Below are 18,264 nucleotides of genomic sequence, written 5' to 3' on the forward strand. Positions count from 1 at the left end.
GGGAGAGGGAGAAGCAGGCTTCCTGCTGAGCAGGGAGCCCAATGTGGGGCTCGATCCCAGGACCCTGGGATCATGACCGGTGCCGAAGGCAGATGCCTAACGACTGAGCCACCCAGGCGCCCAGCATCTGCTCTTAATTTTTACAATGCTAGACTATACGTGTGCTCCCTGCAGAAACTTAGAGCATACAGAATGAAATCTAATACAATGAACCTGGAATCTCATCATTCAGGTAGAAATAGTGAAGGTGTTCTTGGGCCACTGGATAAATAATTCACGATATATACGTGTTGGCATGAAAAGCAAGGTGTGTCTATTGAAAAATATTTCAGTAGGAAAAGCCTGGAAGCATGTATACTGGAGTGCTATGTTCCATCTTCGTATGAATTGTGTTTTTTTTTTTCGGGTTTCTATACTGCAGAGACTATCTTTTTCTTAAAAAATGTGTGAGTCTTACCATCGGTTTTTTTTCCCCTATTATTGAAATTTCTTCCAAAAATACTAGTTGCTGATACGAGGCAGCGGGTTGCTCAGAATTTATTAACTATTTCCCAAGTATTGAACAATGGGTTTGTCCCTGATGTTTTCATTATAGTAAACAATGTTTCATTAAGTATCACATAAATATGGATCTCCATGTTCCCTTTGGTAAACTGATGCAAATGGAGAAGGCTTTGAAAACCCAGTGCATTGAAAATCATGAGAAAAATCATGTGTCGAGACAAAGGAATGAGAAAGGCTGGGGAGAGGGAATCAGAGGAAGGTGGTCAAACGTACAAGCTTCCAGTGATAAGGTAAGTTAAGTGCTCAGGACGAAATGAACACAGAGAACACTACTGTACAGTGTATTTGAAAATCGTGAAAGGGTAAATCCTGAGTTCTCATTACAAGGAAAAAAAACACTTTTTTATTCTTTTTCTTGTTTTGTCTCTATAGGAGATGACAAATGTTAACTAAACTTGTGGCGATCAGTTCACAATATATGTAAGTCAAATCATGGTGCTGGGCTCCTTCAACTTCTACGGCGTGCATGTTACCATCTCAATAAAGCCGGAAAACAACAGAAAAGCGAGACGCAACACTGCCCTAGTAACAGTGGACACACGGTGACAGGTGTTTGGAAATACTGCATCAGGCAAGGGTTTTCATTGCAGGACACCCCAAAATCTCTGCTGAACTGGTGCGCATGATGAATCCAGCTCCGAGGGGAAGAGGAGGAAACATTTACAAAACTCAGCTGAGCAACATGCAGGCTACTGTTCCGGGTCCCTGCGGCAAATGCAGGCCTTTCTTCCCCGCTGGACCGAGCTCCCTATACCTGGGACGTTTCCCGCCTCCGTGCTCCCCTGCACACAGCCAGGCCTGCCTGCCCTTCTTCCCCGTCCACTCCTTCTTTGGACTTGGAAGCCAATCCAAGTCTTGTTCATGCTGTCTGGGTGTGTGCTCAGGTTAACATCACTCTGGTACCCCACTGGTGCCTCCCCACCCCGTTCCCACCAGCAACTCATGCCTTCCTGCGCTTGCTTACTTGCCATCAGCACAGTTTGTGTGTGAGACCCTAAAGCAGGAACCATGCCTTGTGTACCCTGGCCTCTCTGTCCACCGCACACTGTCCATTTGTAAACGTGCGTGTACCCTTCTAGAGGACCGATGGAGACAGAGAACAACTCCTTAGACAATAGTATCCTAACATCTGGTGTGCCGACTGTCAACCCAGAACAAGCCCAACCATGACACTCCGCTCTCCTCCATTCTCAACACACCATGTCCGGAATATCTGAGCACACCAGCTCTCGGCCCACCTGCTTCACTCATGCAAGGCAAGTTGAAAAGGAATGAAAAGCAAAGCTAAGACTAGAGAAATACCGGGGCACCTAAACAACAGGAGGTGAATGAAAATGTCCTGCAGGAGCTGGTGAGCATCCCTGAGAACATGGGCTCAGGTATCAGGAAACCAGAATTCAGATCTTGGTTTGCCACACCCAAGCCTTCTGATCTGGCACAAGATACTTGGCATCTCTACAGACTTTGTTTTCCTTTCTGCAAAATGGGCATACAAACACCTACCTACCTTCTATGGTCGCTGTGATGGTTAAATGAGATAACACACATAGGAAGCCTAGCACTGTGCCTGGCATAAAGTGCTATAAAAATGTTCACTGTTAATATTTGATAAGCTCCATCGTCATCATACCAAAGATTGTGACCTTTTTAACCTCCATCAGCTCCAACTGAATCATGCCCATCAACAGGCCCCTTGTCATGACTGCTTACTCATCCCCTTTTCCTTCTCTCAACTCAACTTTCTCCCTTGCTCCAAACCCTGGCTGGGGTAGGGTCAATAAGGTCCAGAGGTAAGCGCGCCCCCCCCCCCCCCCCGCCCCGGGGAGTCTGTTACCTCATCCAGGCTGTTCTGCTGGCAGGGAAAGGAGAAGGTGAAACCCAGAGGCAGGGACACGCCCTTCATGCCCATGTACTCAAGGAAGTCGGCGATGCACTGGACGATGTGGTCAAAGAGCTGCGGGGAGAAGTTAGGCTCTGAGGAAGGGGTCCTGGCCCAGGGCAGGGCGCCCCCCAGCAGGGTCTGGCCACAAGCTCGGGGGCTGCGCTCGGGAGAAATGCATGCTCAGGCACAAACCTGGGGGAAGACCAGGCCAGGGCCCCAATCCACCTGGCCTTCCCTGGGACCGTGGCTGAGCAGAGAAAGCACTGTCCTCCCGGGCGAGACTTGAGTATCTACTGGGGTCCCCTCCCAGAGGCGCCACCCTGCCTCACCTCGTCCCCCGTGCCGTGCATGACCTCCTGCGGGATAGAGTAGATCTTGTTGTGCATCTCTACTCCACGCCGCTTTCCATTCCTCACTCGCACCAGCAGGACCCGGAAATTGGTACCCCCAAGGTCCAAGGCCAGGAAGTCACCTTTCTCTGAAAAATAAACCCGGGAAGGTGATGGACTGGAGTGTCACCACGTCAGCACCACAGAGAGTGACGGTCTATAAAGTCCTTTCCCCTAAGGGAGACCTCTTCTGGCAGCCCTCAGCACCCTCAGGGGAGATGGACTGTGTGCTCCACAGAATAGGAAAGAAAATAAGATCCCTGGGACCAGAGCCCTGCTGCCTCCCTAGTGGTCCTCAGATGAGTTCAGGTGGGCCAGACGTCACAATGAGCTCTGCGTGACACCAGAAACTGTGATACGTGATACAGTACACTCAAAAATATCTAGGGGCACTGGGGGGGGGGGCTCAGTCAGTTAAGCACTGGGATCAGCTCCCTGCTCAGCAGGGAGTCTGCTTCTCCCTCTCCCTCTGCCCCTCCTCCCTGCTTTTGCTCTCTCTCACACGTGCGCGCGCACTCTCTCTCTGTCAAATAAATAAAATCTAAAAAAAAATCTAAATGTGTCGTTCATGCTAAATCAAAGGCCACCTTATCTTAGCTTCTAGAATAGAGAAGAAACAGCAGAGTTCAACTCTTTAAAGGAAATCGAAGGGAAACCTTTTTACGTGAGAACACCCTCCTCTGTTGGGCAATCGTAATACCGTGTTACGTGCCTCAAACACACTTCTCATGCAGCCATAAGGCGGAGGCACTGCCCTTCCCTCTCATGGAGGAAGGGGACCTGGCTGAGCCAGGCTGAGTCGCTCCCTCGGGCCCACAGGTCAGGAGCGGGTAGAGCAAGCACCACGGCCCAGGCTCCTGCTCCTGCGCCAACCATGCGACGCTGGCCTGCTCGATGTTAGTTCTCTTTGCATTGAGAAAAGACCACCATTTCTTAATGTGCAAGACCCAGGCCATGGGTCAGCAATCTTTTCCCGTAAAGGGTCGGGCAGTCAACTTTTGAGGTCTTGTGAGCCACAGTCCCTACTGTAACCTCACCATTTTGTCATCGTAGCACAAAGTGGCCACAAGCAATGCGTAGACAAATGGGCATGGCTGCGTATCGGTCAAACTTTATTTAAAAAAATAGGCAGCAGGCCAGGTTGAACTCATGGGCCTTCGTGTGCCAACTCCCTGACCCAGGGCTTATAAGAGCTGGCCCTGGAACCAAAATTCCTGGGTTCAAATCCCAGCTCTGCCGTTTTCCAGCCATGGGAACTTGGGCAGGTTTCTTCATTTCTCTGTGCCTCAGTTTTATGACAAACATTATTAGTTTGTTAACAAAATTAAGTACTAATCTCTGTTAATAGTTCAACATTAAATGAATTAAATTATGTGTAAAATGCTTACAGAAGCGTTTGACCCATTGTAGGCATTCAGTAAGTGTTTATCATTATTATCATTCAATTTACAGCAGAAGGGGGCGCCTGGGTGGCTCAGTTGGTTGGGCGACTGCCTTCAGCTCAGGTCATGATCCTGGAGTCCTGGGATCGAGTCCCACATCAGGCTCCCTGCTCAGCGGGGAGTCTGCTTCTCCCTCTGGCCCTCCTCCCTCTCATGCTCTCTGTCTCTCATTCTCTTCTCTCAAATAAATAAATAAAATCTTAGAAAAAATTATAGCAAATACCTGGGTTGAACTTCTTGAACGCTAGCATTTTCTAGTACTGGTCCCAATACCCAATGCTAAGGCAGAGGGAGTCCTGCTGGGGCATCGACACCAGGACAAAGGCCCAACGCGGTGAGCTGAGTGGTAGCCCTGTCGCCTACCTGTGCCATCAGGCGTGGCACACACGTAGGTGGGCAGCATCTTGACGGGGGCAATGGCGTGAGTCTCCTTGCTCAGACCTCGCTCCATCTCTACGTTCATCCTCCTCTTGACCTCCAGAAGCTGCTCGCGGCTCAGCTTCAGAGACTCCAAGGTATTCTGGCGGGCTCGGTGTTGGTCAGCCAGCCGGTAGGCCACCGCCGTCACCATGGCTGCCCCCTTGCCACTGCCATCCTCGGAACGCAGGAAGCGGACGTCGCAGTCGGGCACCAGGCGCCGCACTGTCTTGTGAAGACGCTTGGCAAAGCTGCAGTTGCCGTGAGAGGGGAAGAGACGAGGGTCCACGGTGAGGGTCAAGGGAGCAAAGGGCTCGCTGCCTCAACCCCAAGGCCAGGAGGCACCCCCAGGAGCAGATGCTGCCCTGAACATCCTCTCCGCACCCTCCCAGGTTCTCGGTCAACACTGTTCAAGCTCAGAGAGTCATCTGTGATCACCCCAGCAGAGGGAAGGGAAAAGGGCCGCTGTAGGAAGCCCCTACCCTCGCACACAGTCACATTAAGACCTCCCCATCCCACAGCCAAGGCTCCTCCACCCAATACATCCGCCTCAGAATCGAGGGATTTGGACACCAGCAGTGCCCCTTTCATTAGACGCTGCCTGCAAAAAACCCAAAACAGAAAAACGAGAAACGCTCTGCTGGACTTTGGTCTCTTTGGCCAATTTCTGCCAAAAATCCCAAAGGTGTCTGAACAGCTCAAGACCACAGGTGTGTTCAACAAGAACTCCTTGGGTGGTGGCTGAGCTGAGCCATGGTCTCCGGGGCCTTGCTGTCCCTGGTGTGGTCTGTGGGCAACAGCACCCCTGGGGGCCCAGCTCAGAGACAGGGTCTCGGCCTGGACCCCCTGAATCAGACTCTGCCGCTTAACAAGATCCCCCAGTGATTCACGTGCACTTTCGTGTTTCTGAAGCCCTGGACTAGACGACCAGGGCGGAGACCTTGATTCAGTTAAAGAAGGCACACGGAACTGGCGCTCGAATCCAGTGCAAATGAAATAGTAAGTGGGCACGAGAGAGCGATTGGCCAGGTGCCAACTGAAATTTGAGTATTTTGGCACTTAGGACCCAAGGGACCAATCATGGAGGGAAGTGCAGGATCAGTTCAATGCCCAGGTCAGCCAGAGAGGCTGTGCCAGGGTGTCCTCTGTCGGAGGACACACCACCTGAACAGACCATCCACAAACATGAGAGTCAAGGAAACAAGCAGAGAGAAACCCAAACTCCTTAACAAGAGGGTGGCAGACAGAGCCCTGTGGCCAGGAGAGCCCTGGCTAGAGCTCCAGTCATCAGGAGCCCTCAGAAATCGCCTCCACCCCTGCCAAGGGCGCCACCCTCCCGACCCCCACATGCCCAGCTGGGAGCTTATCCTACAAAGTCCCTCAAGCTACGGTCCATTTCCACCGCCCCAGAAGGCAAAACGGAGCTGGCTGTGGAGTCACTAGGGTCTCTCGCAGGCCTGTCAGGGGTCCTCGAGTGCTCTGGGGGCCACGGCACTGGGGGTCTGGCCACGCTGACTCACTGTGGGTGCTTCTTGTAGACAGAGCCGTCCACCCCAATGGTGGAGCGCAGCCGCTCCTCGCCCTTGTTCTCCTTGATGCGCCGCAGCACGGCCGCCAGGGTGGCTGCGCACAGGCTGGCTGAGCGTGTAGACACGATCTGGCAGATCCGGTGAGTGGCCACGCAGTCCTCCTGTGTCGGGTCTATGCCCAGCCGCACAAGCACCTCACGGGCCTTCCGGGTGCCGTCCCTCTCCCTGGGAAAGAAAAGGACAGTGTGTGGGCACATGTCCAACCCAATGGGGCCAGCGCCATCTCCCAGTGAGGACAGGCACCCCTTCCATGGCTCTGCCCATTGACAGGAAGGTAGAACAAGGGGAAAACACAACAGAGCCAACAGGAGGCTCCTCACCCAGACACACACACACACACACACACAGAACTCAGGTGCTTCTTTTTCCCAATGGGAAAAGCAGTATTTTTTATGCACATACTAAGTAAGGACAAGACACTGTTCTTATGGCTTTACACACCAAGTTGTGTGTGTCTGTGTGTGTGAGAGAGAGAGAATGAGCTATGCTTGCTTATCTGGGGGTAGAGGGAACAGTGTCCCTGCCAGCAACCACCCAGCTGCGGAGCTCACCCCATTCTCTCTCTAGGAAGCAGCCAGCTCACTGCCTTTCACGACGGAGCGGGCACTGCTTTAACCAATGCTAGAGGCTGTGCCAGCGTGCTGCCATGAACTTCACAGTCTTCTCAGGGAGGCTAAGCACCTCACAAGTACACACTCTTCCATCCCCTTGGGGTTTAACAAGCAGGCACAATTCCCTCAAGAGTTTCCACTTGAGGTCACTGGAATGGTTTCACTGCTTCCTTTAGCACCCAATTCCCCTCCTCTCCACCATCTGGTCCCTGAAACAACAGGGCCTCCTCAAGTGACAAGTGGAACTCTCAAGAACAGGAAACTGGGCCCAACTCTTTGGATATTGTTATCTGGAAAACAAGATTCAGGCCATCTTCACCCCCATCCATGCCACTCTGTGAAATGCAGGCCTCAGCTATACCTACTGGAACTAAATGGGTAAACCTTAGGGCCATCCGAAGACCTATTCTTCTGTTAGGGAAGCAGGGGTCAGGACAGAGCCCTTTTGGAGAATCACCAACTGAGAAAGAAATAGAAGGCAGAGGGGAGAAGGGAAAGAAAGTAGATGCATGAGTCCGCAAGGGGTCTCATGGAGCCTCCGGCATTAAGCCAAGCCCCACCCCCACCCATGCAACACCAGGAGCCACTTGGGTAGCAGACAAGGGTGGAAACTATCTGAAAAGTTCAAGTCAAGACAAAGGCCTGCCATGGCCCATGTTGCACAAGACCCTCTTGCTGTCCAAATCTGAAGGGTCAAGGGCCGGTTCCCATTCCTCATTCCCCAACGGCCTGTTGGAGACCAGGTGAACAGAGAGGGACCCGGAAGCTTACCCTTCAATATCTGAAACATCTTTGGTCTCAAACTGGCCAGTGGCAAGGAGCCCTGGGCTGAGCTTCCCCCCGAAAAGCAGCTCTTCCTTGGCCATCTTCACCAGGATAAGCCTCACCAGTTCTCCCATGTACATCCCACTGATCATCTTCTCGAATCTGCAGGGATACAGACCAGACAATAAAGAACAGTCCTGGCTGTCAGTGAACTCACAACTTCCCCGCGGAGGTGGAGGCAACATGCGTGCAAAGCAAGATGGTGCACAACACAGTGCTAATTTGTGTGGCATTGCTGGGAATAAGTTGTGCAGAGAGGTGACAGCTCAGGGGAGGCTGCAGGGTCTGGGGTGTCTGCTCCATCTCTGCAGGCAGGGTGGGCCTTCAACTATGGAGGGAAAGGGCATGCGGAACATTGTGGAACAGCCTGAATTTTAGGGAAAGTTACATGTAGGATAGTTACTTTTAAATTTTTTTTTCTCTAGCAAGGAAATAGTTTTAAAATGAAACCTTATGAGGAGCCTCAATATTTATATACAAGAGAAGAAGGCCAATCTGATCCAATCAGCGGCACGGGCCCAGCAACATCTCACACTGCCCTCCCCTTGCAAGATCATTTGTGGATTTCTAGGAAACAGGGTGAAAAGAACCCCGGGGCTGGGGGTGGGGCGATGGGCAGGATTAGAAGGGCAGGTTAGGGCAGATGGGAAGAAGCTCTAAATGTCAGATGGTCGTGGGAATCTGGGAGTGCGACACATTGGAAGTTCCTGAGCAGACAGGTGACCAGATAAAGGCATGTTCTAGAAAGGCAGAGGGCTGCCCCCAAGCTGAGAGCAATCAGCTGATTTATTCTTTCAACACTAGGTGATGCTGTTTTCTTTGGAAGCCAGTCTTTGTGGCTCAAACGGTGTGATAGGAGAAACTGAACCTTTACCATTGTTTGCAGTTCTTTGCAGCAAGAAGGCCCTTTCTTGGTATCTAAGCATCTGGGGCCTAGAGAGAAGTCCCCCCAGGGCCAGCGGACACTACCTAGGCTGGGCTTCAGCGAAGCAACCCAGAGCGGCGGGGGTTGTTTACGGGATTATGACATCAGCTGGTACAATCTACAAGACAGGAAAGCCAGGCCCTCAGCAAGTGACTCGCTCGAGACCCAGGTATGGCAGAACTGGAGCTCAGTGCAGAGCTGGCAAAACTGCTTGAACAGAGGGTGCATGTAAATTGTTCAAGCACCAGCACAGGCACACTGTGTGGGAGGCTGCCTGGCTTTATCTGTAAGCAACTCATGTCGGCCTCTCCACCTTCTCCAAAACAGCTAGTTCGAAGGCAGACAGCGGACAGGTCCAGTGGGGCTCTGAAGTGTGGGTGACTTATAAAAGCTTTTATTCCAGTTTTTTTTTTTTTAATTTAAACTTTGTTTCAGTCAACATTTAGAAAAATATTTAGAAATACACCAAGAGTGGGAAGAAGTTCCTCCTGGGGCCCAATAATGACTTCTGGGCTACCATGGCTGACACTTTGTAGTCGATGTCCTCCCAGCCTTTGATTTGTCTCAGGCTGAGCCAGTGGTGTGTTGTCAAGGCTGGGCTGGCAATTCTGTCTTCAGACACTTTGAAGGGCATACAGCTCCTCTGAATGGCTTGGGTGTGCCTCATTCTTGGAAGCAGACATTGAGTGAGTGACTTTTCAGTCCATAAATTCTCACCAGCCATGGCAGACACAGCCAGTGCATTCCTATGAAAGTTACAAGTAAGTGGACTCATGCTTCAGTATGTGGGAGAAGCCTGTGACTTAAATAACCATGCCTTGAGGAAGCAAGGACTCTCCCTATACAGAAAAAGACAGCCCATTGCTAAGCTGGCTTACAGAGTCGGGTTTTCCTCTGAGCAGAGAGCTATGCCAGAAGCTTTCCTGCAACAGTCATAGCAACAAGAAGACCAGAGGGGGCCTGAATTGCTCAAAACATTTTGTAATTGCCTTCAGAGCTTAGAGCAATCCCTGTTTCAATATCTTTAATAGGGACATTGGGTCAATGTTGGTGTAATAATGACAGCAAAATAATGTTTTGTAACCGTCAAAAGTACCTAAAAACCAAGTTTAGCCAGGCTGGAGAATATAACATTCAGGGTGCAAAACGTTGGAGGCCCTCATGGTCCTGGGCCACAGGTCCAGGGTAGTGGCCAAGGAGGCTCCTAAGCCAGCTTTTCCAGAGGCCCTGGGTCTGCCTACAGCCAGCTCCAGCTCAGCTCACAGGCAGCTCTACTAGAGGTCGGAGTCGGGGCCTCAGCCAGTGTGCAGGAGGCAAGTGTCATAAGCCTCATCCCCTGAGCAGTGGCAGGGGTGGGAGCTACGAAGACAGCTTTCAGGCACCCTAAGCTTGGCCATGTCAAGATGACTCTTCTTTTGTGTCTCACAAACTGTTTCTATAGACAGCTTACACATTGAAGGTGGAAGAAAGAGCAGGGCCAACACTCAGGAAATGACATTCTAAAATGATGGCTCTGAAGGACAAAGCCAAATGACCTATAATCTGGTTTGTCCTCTCGTTTATTCGTTTTCAGAGCCCTCTCAGCAATTTAAAGTCACGGTGCATGTGATGAGCACCCCACTCCCATAACCAGGGGGTGCCCTGGCAATCTTTCGGGGATGTAACACTATAACGCAAAAGTGAGAACCACCCCCCAGCTCTGGTCAACCCCCAGCTCAGCTCCTGAGTCCACCCCCACGAGCCCACCGCAACACAGGGGTTGCTGCTCACAGTTGTTTCCCGGGGTTCAGGGAGCCCATGTCGATTTCCTGATCAAACTCAGTGCGGAAGTCATCGAGTGTGCCATCGTCCCCGAAGGCCCCCCACTCCATGTTGATACACATCCGCCCCTCGTCGCCCTCCACCATGTCAATGTGGCGCATCTCTTCCATGTAGCAGGCATTGCTGCCCGTGCCTGGCCAAAACAAGGGACTGCTCAACACCCACCTGCACCAACCAGCCTCTCGCCAGCCCCCATCTCCCTCTTACTCCAGCATCCTGAGACCAGCTAGAGAGGCTGGGATTGCTCAGTGCAAGCTCCTGGAGTATCCCAACATGATCCAATCCACAACCACCCCCAACCCGTAAGTTCTGGCTCAGTCCTCCAAAGTGACTGTACCATCATCTTCTAATATGAAGTACAAAGAATTATTCAGGCCATGGAGCCCTCCTCCCTTTCCAGCCCACACCCCCCATCCATTAGCCAGCACCAGCCCCCCACACCCAGTGTTCACTCACCTACAATGAGACCAATCTCACAATTCTGGTCATCATAACCACAGGTCATCATGGTCCCAACTGTGTCGTTCACCACAGCCACGATATCAATATCAAAGTCCTGCAGGGATAAAAATGGGGCTCTGGTCTTCACCATCACACAAAGGTTATGATTGTGAAGATGGAGAGAAAGAGCAGCAAGACACACAGCTCAGGTACATTAGGGCTGCCCCCTTACTAACCCTAATTGGAGCCAAAGGTTAGAGCTAGGAATTGGGTCCAGATCCAGTCTGACAGCAGTGACGCACTCCCCACCCTGCCTGTCCTCTCCATGGAGGCCACCAACCCTGTGATCTGGTTTATAGACATCACTGCATTCATAAGAGCCCATCTTGTCATCGCTGTCCCCTTCTGCTTCTCTTTCTTCTTTTCTTTTTCTCTCCCTCCTTCCCTGTAACTCCTATGACCAAACCTTTATCTTGTAATCTCTCTACCCCATTCCAACCTGATGACAACATCACCCCAACCTTCTTACTTGAAAATGATAATCAAGTCTTCTTCAGGTTAGAGACTGAAGGGTTTTTCTTGTACCAAGGCTAAGATTATTTATCCATGACGCTCATCTGAAGACCCCAAAGGCATCTGGTTATTACCCATCATCCTCATCTGAAGACCCAAGAGGCACCTGCTTATTATGTAAGATTATCAGTGTGGCAAACACTTCACAGTAAATGGATGCCAAGTCAGTATGAGGCATGCCTTAAACTTAGCTGTATGTCAACTATATCTCAATAAAACTAGAAAAAAATTTATTATTATTGGGTACACCTAGCAGGGAAGGAAAAGAAAATCTCTCCTTAAGAACTACAAAAAGGTTCTCATGCTGATTTGAAGACAGACTGGGAAAGATTTCAGAGTAGACCCAAAAGAATGTGAAGAGCCTCCAGACCCCACCTCCCTTCTCCCCATCCCTCCCTCCCCTACTCACCCCTCTCCTCTGGATGGCCTTCCGGATCAGAGTAACCACGTCTTTTCCTTCCACACCACTGGACTTGAACCCCTTGGTCCAGGAGACCAGGAAACTCTGAAAAAAGGACCAAGGAATGAACGCTGATTGCTCACAAAACCCAGACCACACTACTCAAACAACCATTAGTGGAGACCTCCTACCACAGAGCTAAGCTAAACTACAACCGTGCTTAAATATTCATACTGCTTCCTGATTAGCCTAGGAAAGAGAAATTGTGACCCATTCGAAGCCCCAGAAAGAAGATTAAATGAATGATTCCTTCATGATCTACTGCCCCCAAGAAGTGGAAAGAACAGGCTTTAGAAATGCCAAAATAAGAGACTCTCATCATTAACTCCCCAGACCTCTTTCTTCCAAGGAGCTTTATCATGATAAAGCAACATCAAAGGAGTTCCTAATTTCCCATTCCTGGTTCCCTACAAGGAATGAGGATAATGTACAACATATGCGGGGTTGCATATTGTCCTTTGAGGGATGAGTGGTAAAGACCCCTCCCCCCACTTCTGATACTTCTTCACCATCCCCCCACACCTACACACACCCACCCACCCACAAAGACAGAACTCTCAATACTCAAGCCTCATTCATATAACCATCAGAGCTGCCTCTAAAACCACAGAAGCAGCTGGCTCATCCCAGACCTCCCAGCCCTAAGAATGAACAACAAAAGTGTCTAAAGAACTCATCTTACCTCATCTAGTTTTGTTTGGACGCAGGGGAATGAGAAAGTAAAACCCAAGGGGAGCTTCTTGTCTTTGATTTGTAGCTTATCCATGAAGTTAGCCAGGCATTCTGCAATGTGGTCAAACAGCTAAGAGCACACAACACAAGAAGATGAGTGAGGAGGGAGAATAGCATGGAAATTAAGAACATACCTAGACTTTAAGCTCAGAAAGGAACTAGCTGAACATGTACAAGATGTGTATCCCCTCTCTGAAGTCTTAATTTGCTCATCTATAAAATGTGGGTGAAAACTATACCTGCCCTCAGAGTTACCAAAAGGATTAAGTGAGTCAATACACAGAAGGGCTTAACACTAACTAGTTAGTGCTTATTAAATACTGTCTTCCACTCAAACCACTTATCCAAACCACTGTCAAAACCCTGTGAGAGGCAGGGGAAATCATTGGTAAAGCTGATCAGAAGAAAGTCATCACATACACTGAGAACAGAACATCCCTTGGTGGCTCTGTCAGAACCCCCCCTTGACATGGGTGCACAGCTGACTGTCTTGCCAGGGAGGGCAGCCCATCTCACTGCCAAGAAGTATTCTAGCATCCCTGTCTCTTGTGATTAGGGAGGGAATGGGACATTCTCTGTTAGCATTCTATGAATGAACTTAACAAAAATAAGTCTTGTATTTTTCTTCCATTCTGGAAAAGTCATTTCCCAGGAACATTTAAAGAAGTTATCTTTGTTTTCTAACTTCAAAATGAAAACACCAAGTGAATCCATGAAGAGCACTGAAGAATAAATAGGGTTTTGTGGATGGGCAGCCTTATAACTGTGACCATGCCAAGCAGGACCCACAGCTCCTAAGAAAAAGCTGTATTTACAATTATCCAGGCTTTCAATCAGTCCCAAGGCCCACAGGCCCATGGCTTCCTTCTTTCCCATTCAGCATTCCCAAAGAGAGGCAGTGACCCCCTCCAGATGCTTACAGGCTGAGGCCAGGGGCATTCTGGTACAAAAAGTAAGCAGAGTCCAAAGAGACCAAGTAGATGCCAAGAGCCAGGTTGACCAGATGGCAAAATCTAAAAGCCAAGGGGGGTGGATGAGAATATACCTTTTCCTCTCTGGACAGAAGCAAGGAGGATTCCACTAAACCAGGGGTTCCCAGGGGTTGCTGGTCCTGGACCAGAACATCACCACCATCATGTTATAAATGTAAATTCTAGGGTCCAAATCCAAACCTACTGAATCAGAAACTGTAGGGGTGGGGCCCTCCAGGTGATCCTGAAGCAGTGCTTTGAGAACCACTGCACTAACAAAAAGTATTTGCATTTACAAAGGAACTGAGAGGTTAGGGGTGGCAGAGTAGACTAGGAGCCCCACTGGCTCCCCAGATGTCTGAGGTATGCTTCCTGGGAGCAATCCAGGAAGACAAGGCCACCCCATCTAGAAGGGGGCCAGCTGTAACAACTTCCTGCATTGATCCTGTCCCTGTCTGGTCACATGCGAAATTAACCTCAGCTGATGCTGAAACCCTCAATCTCCAAACCAAAACATTCTCAAGAGCCAAGGCTAGGCAACAACAAGGCTCTGTTGCAAAGAGGATCACCAATACATAAGTGTCAACTACCCTGAGAAGAAGCCAAGTATTTTAATATGTACATAAGGTTTCTAGACAGATACTCAACAAGTTCTGTTCTTCGGTTGGGAAGCTGACCACAGACAAAATTTACAGTATGACCAAATTCCCAGCACCTTCTTCCTGGTAGTCTAGTCAAAATGATGTTCACTAAAAATAGTCTTTATCCAAACAAAGGAAGTGGCAGAAGCTGTGTAAAGAGAGAAGGCCAATCATCAGAGATGAAGGGAGGGGGAGCTTAGGAAAGGGGAAAAGCAAAATGGTTTCCCTCATCCAGCCCCGATCCACTGCTCCCTTTCCAATTGTGCTACCAACAAGAAGAGGCAGTGAAGGGGTACTAACTTATACAGTAGCTACTGGCGATCTGTGGTTATCTTAACCACTTAGAATCTTAAAAAATGTAATAGTCACTTCCTCAATCACACTAGCCATATTTCAAGTGTTCAATGCCACCAGTAGCTAGCTAGTAGCTAACATATTTGCAAGGGGCAGATACATTGCGAAAAGTTCTACTGGACAGTGCTCAGAAGAACCTATGCCTCTTTAACACCAGGGAAGAGGTGACCATCTGCTCCCTTAATTGGAAGACTATCTCCTCTTCTATTAGCTGATGATCTAAGGATAAGATACTGGGAGAAAGAGCTAACACCTTCCTGCCATAAAAAGGCTCAAAGGGCGCCATTTCATGAGGTTAGAAAAGGATTCCTTTTCCTTATTGGTCTGAGACTGCTCACTCCCCTTCCCACAAGATACACTTTAAACATCTAAAGTGGCTGCTATTACAATTTGTAATTCACTGCTCTCAAGTGGAAGTTCGTGTGCTGGAAGACAGATTTTATCCAGGGATCCGTACTGCCAGAGTTCACAGATCTTCAGAAATCTTTGCAAGTTCAGGGCTTGGTGATTTGGTCTTGATCTTAACTAAATTTTATGTTTAAAATCCATTTGTTTTCCTCCAATTAAAAGATTGACACCTATTATCCAAAAGAAAAGGAAAATATAGGGAAAAAGTAATTCCACCACTAAAATAGCCACTATAGGGGCACCTGGGAGGCTCAGTCAGTTGAGCATCTGCCTTCAGCTCAGGTCAGGATCTCCGGGTCCTGGGATCGAGCGCCGCGTCAGGCTCCCTGCTCAGCACAGAGTCTGCTTCTCCCTCTCCCTCTGTCCCTCCACCCCACTCATGCTTGCTCTCTCTCTCAATAAATAAATAAAATATTAAAAAAAAAAAATCTTTAAAAGGGCCACTATGAATTTTCTTCCAGTCTTTTGACCAATTGTTTTCTGCTTTTAAGCACAGTATTCTTTCCCTTCCTTAGGGTGAAATAAACACCTATACTTTCTTCTAGTTTTATGTTTCATTTTTATATAGCAATTTTTCCATTTATTCAAAACTTGTAAAATATCACAATAGCTTTATAGTTTCTTCCAGATGGGTCTCACTTTTTTTTTTTTTAATTTGGACTAACACATTGTTTATGTATACTGGAGCTATGTGACCACCCCCATAGAGCTAAAATCCCAGTCTCAGGGACTTCACCTCCCTTGTTCAACCCCAGCATGAAAACAAGGAAAGCAGGTTTACCCTCAGAGCTGTCCCCAGGGACAAATAAAGACTCTAACGGCAGTCTCTCCCCCACATGTCCTCCTCTTAGTCGGAAATTCCCTTTTGAAGAGGGGACCCAGTATGGTGGGAAGAACAGTACACCAGGAATAAGAAGGCTCCACCCTTCTAAACCCTAAGGCCTAAAAGGTGACCACTTTGGCACGGCATCTTACTGGATTTCATGTCCTCTATTCGCTCTTTTATTGAGTACATGCTGGAGAGAAAATCAGCAAGACTAACCAGCACACAAGCTGGGAGTCATCCTTACAGAAGTGCCATCATCCAGGAATGTCTTCAGTGATTCCAACCCATGGACGGATAAGCAGCTGAAGAAGGAACCAGAAGAACATCCCAAGGAAGGTTTTTGCAGAGCAGCTGAAAGGGGAGACCAGTCTCCCTGGACACCCGAGAGCAGAGAATCATGCTGGACCAGTGGCTGTCACCCACCAACCGGCAAGATACTTCTGGAGCGGTGGCAGGAAGAGTCCCCTCTGTAGGAGGGCTCTCCTGGGGGAACTCTTGAGAGAGGGAGAGGCCCCAAAGGGCCTGCGCCACAGGACTTCATGTGTGCAGGAGCACCAGTGCCTTCAGGGAGGGCCTACTACTCTGGAAGCAGGGGCAGGGTGTTGGGATCCAGGACCACCATGTCGCCTGATTCCAGGACGTAACACTCACATGGACCGCATCACACAGCCTACCTAGTGGACGGAGACCCCGAGAACTGTGCAAACACATCAATCTGGCTTTGTGTTGTGACTCTGGCCCTTCCCGCCCCTATGATCTAAGGCCAAGTCACTCAGTCTTTGAAAACCCAATTCGACATCTATAAAGTGAGATAACAGAGGCACTCAGCCTCACAGGGCCAGTGTGACGATAAAAAGAAATGCAGGCAAAAAGCCTTTGCTCTGCCTGTCACACAACAGGTCATCGTGTGTCAGCACCTCCTGAGGGTTACTCATCCACTTCAACACGTTACTGCTTTCTCTGTGTCCTTTCTCTGGGAATCTCTGATTCCCAGCAAGGGTCACTGCCCCACGCACAGGAGAAGCTCAATACATGTTTGGAGATTACCACAGTGCGATTCCCTCCTTTCTCCTTTTTTTCCTGGCTATTACTGAGAGGATTCTTACTTGGATTTCATATTTCTTCTCTATCCACTCCTTTTACTGTCTAGATGCTCTAGAAGCCACAGAGATATGGGGATGACTAAGCATGATTTGGGGCAATGTGGAAGCACACGGTGCCCACTGCAGTACCAGCTGGGACAGACACCCCAAAGCTGGATTTTGATGTTTTCTCAGTAGGCTTCCACCCCTGTGTGCAATGCCTCTTCTGTTTTAGATAGGCAAGAAGAGAAAGAGCAAATAACCACAAAGCTGAAGGGCCAAGTTCCATCTTCCTATGATGCTGTGGTAACAAGTGTGAGACAGAGGGCTGCAGAACGACCACAGTAGCAGGCGGGAATATCAGACCACAATCGTGTGTTCTGACCTGCCATTTGATGGCACCACTAACCACAGGTGTCCAGCAGGGTGGGTCCGACCTCCCGACAGCAGGCTTTCATCACTAGTCAGCCCGTGCAAGCAGACCTCCAAAGACACGGCAAACCAAAACACCACCCGCTGCGGCCCATCCAGACCCTGGGGTCTCACACACATGCTCCCGGCTCTCTGGTCCGTGTGTACTTCTCCTAATGGAGATGCTTCACTCAACCTCCAGCCATAGAAAGGGCTCACCAGGCAGGGAGAAGACGGAAAATCTGAGCCTCTGTCAGGGTCTCCTCCCTCCAGACCAGAGAAAGGGCAGCATCTGCGCCTGTGGGGCCCAGAGCCCCAGTGGCCACTCTGAGGAGGGTCCTACCTGGGTGCCGCTGCCTCTCATGAGGTCCTCGGGGATGGCATAGATCTGGTTCTCCATCTCGACCTTCTGGAGCCCATTGTCTGTTACTCTTACCCAAAGCACACGGAAGTTTGTCCCTCCGAGGTCCAGAGCCAGGAACTCTCCGTGTTCTGCAGAGACAAGGGACTGCTATGAGTTCCGGAAAGATAAGATCCTCCCAGAGGCCAAGACTTAAAACCCATGAGTCCCTCCATAAACACTAGTCACCTCCCAGGGACGGGGTGGTCAGTGGTTCTTACTTTTTACCACAGACATTTATGTATGGTCTGATTCTGTTTCGTCATGCTAAGCACTTTTATATTACTTTTAAGAATTCACGCAAACAACGATACAGTCCTACACCCAATTATGAGGTGCCCGCCCCCTCACAAGAGCTCAGTTATTTCGGGGGCTTTCAGCCAAGTCCCCATAGGCTCAAGGGGCCCTTCAGCCCCTCTCCCAGGAGTCCACACCTCAGTTTTGTTCCTCATGCCCCCAGGACACCCAGGGCACCGCTATAGGCCTATGGGGCCCTGGGC

The 18,264-nt window shown here is 49.6% G+C and overlaps 1 protein-coding gene across 2 annotated transcripts in view; it reads right to left on the reverse strand.

Annotated features, from left to right (window-relative positions):
• HK2 (hexokinase 2) overlaps positions 1 to 18,264 on the reverse strand; it is a 62,932-nt gene that overhangs the window by 9,199 nt on the left and 35,469 nt on the right. For both annotated transcript variants that reach the window (XM_025868320.2, XM_073897486.1), the window contains 10 exons: positions 17,708 to 17,856; positions 12,622 to 12,741; positions 11,889 to 11,984; positions 10,922 to 11,021; positions 10,415 to 10,598; positions 7,666 to 7,821; positions 6,215 to 6,448; positions 4,641 to 4,945; positions 2,776 to 2,924; positions 2,399 to 2,518 (listed from right to left, as the gene is read on the reverse strand). In XM_025868320.2, the coding sequence (XP_025724105.1) occupies positions 2,399 to 2,518; positions 2,776 to 2,924; positions 4,641 to 4,945; positions 6,215 to 6,448; positions 7,666 to 7,821; positions 10,415 to 10,598; positions 10,922 to 11,021; positions 11,889 to 11,984; positions 12,622 to 12,741; positions 17,708 to 17,856 (1,613 nt within the window). The remainder of the gene's footprint in view (positions 1 to 2,398; positions 2,519 to 2,775; positions 2,925 to 4,640; positions 4,946 to 6,214; positions 6,449 to 7,665; positions 7,822 to 10,414; positions 10,599 to 10,921; positions 11,022 to 11,888; positions 11,985 to 12,621; positions 12,742 to 17,707; positions 17,857 to 18,264) is intronic.

The sequence above is a fragment of the Callorhinus ursinus genome, unplaced genomic scaffold (genome assembly GCF_003265705.2).
Source record: "Callorhinus ursinus isolate GAN/ISIS: 27379988/994484 unplaced genomic scaffold, GSC_fseal_2.0 scaffold10, whole genome shotgun sequence".
Classification (NCBI taxonomy): domain Eukaryota; kingdom Metazoa; phylum Chordata; class Mammalia; order Carnivora; family Otariidae; genus Callorhinus; species Callorhinus ursinus.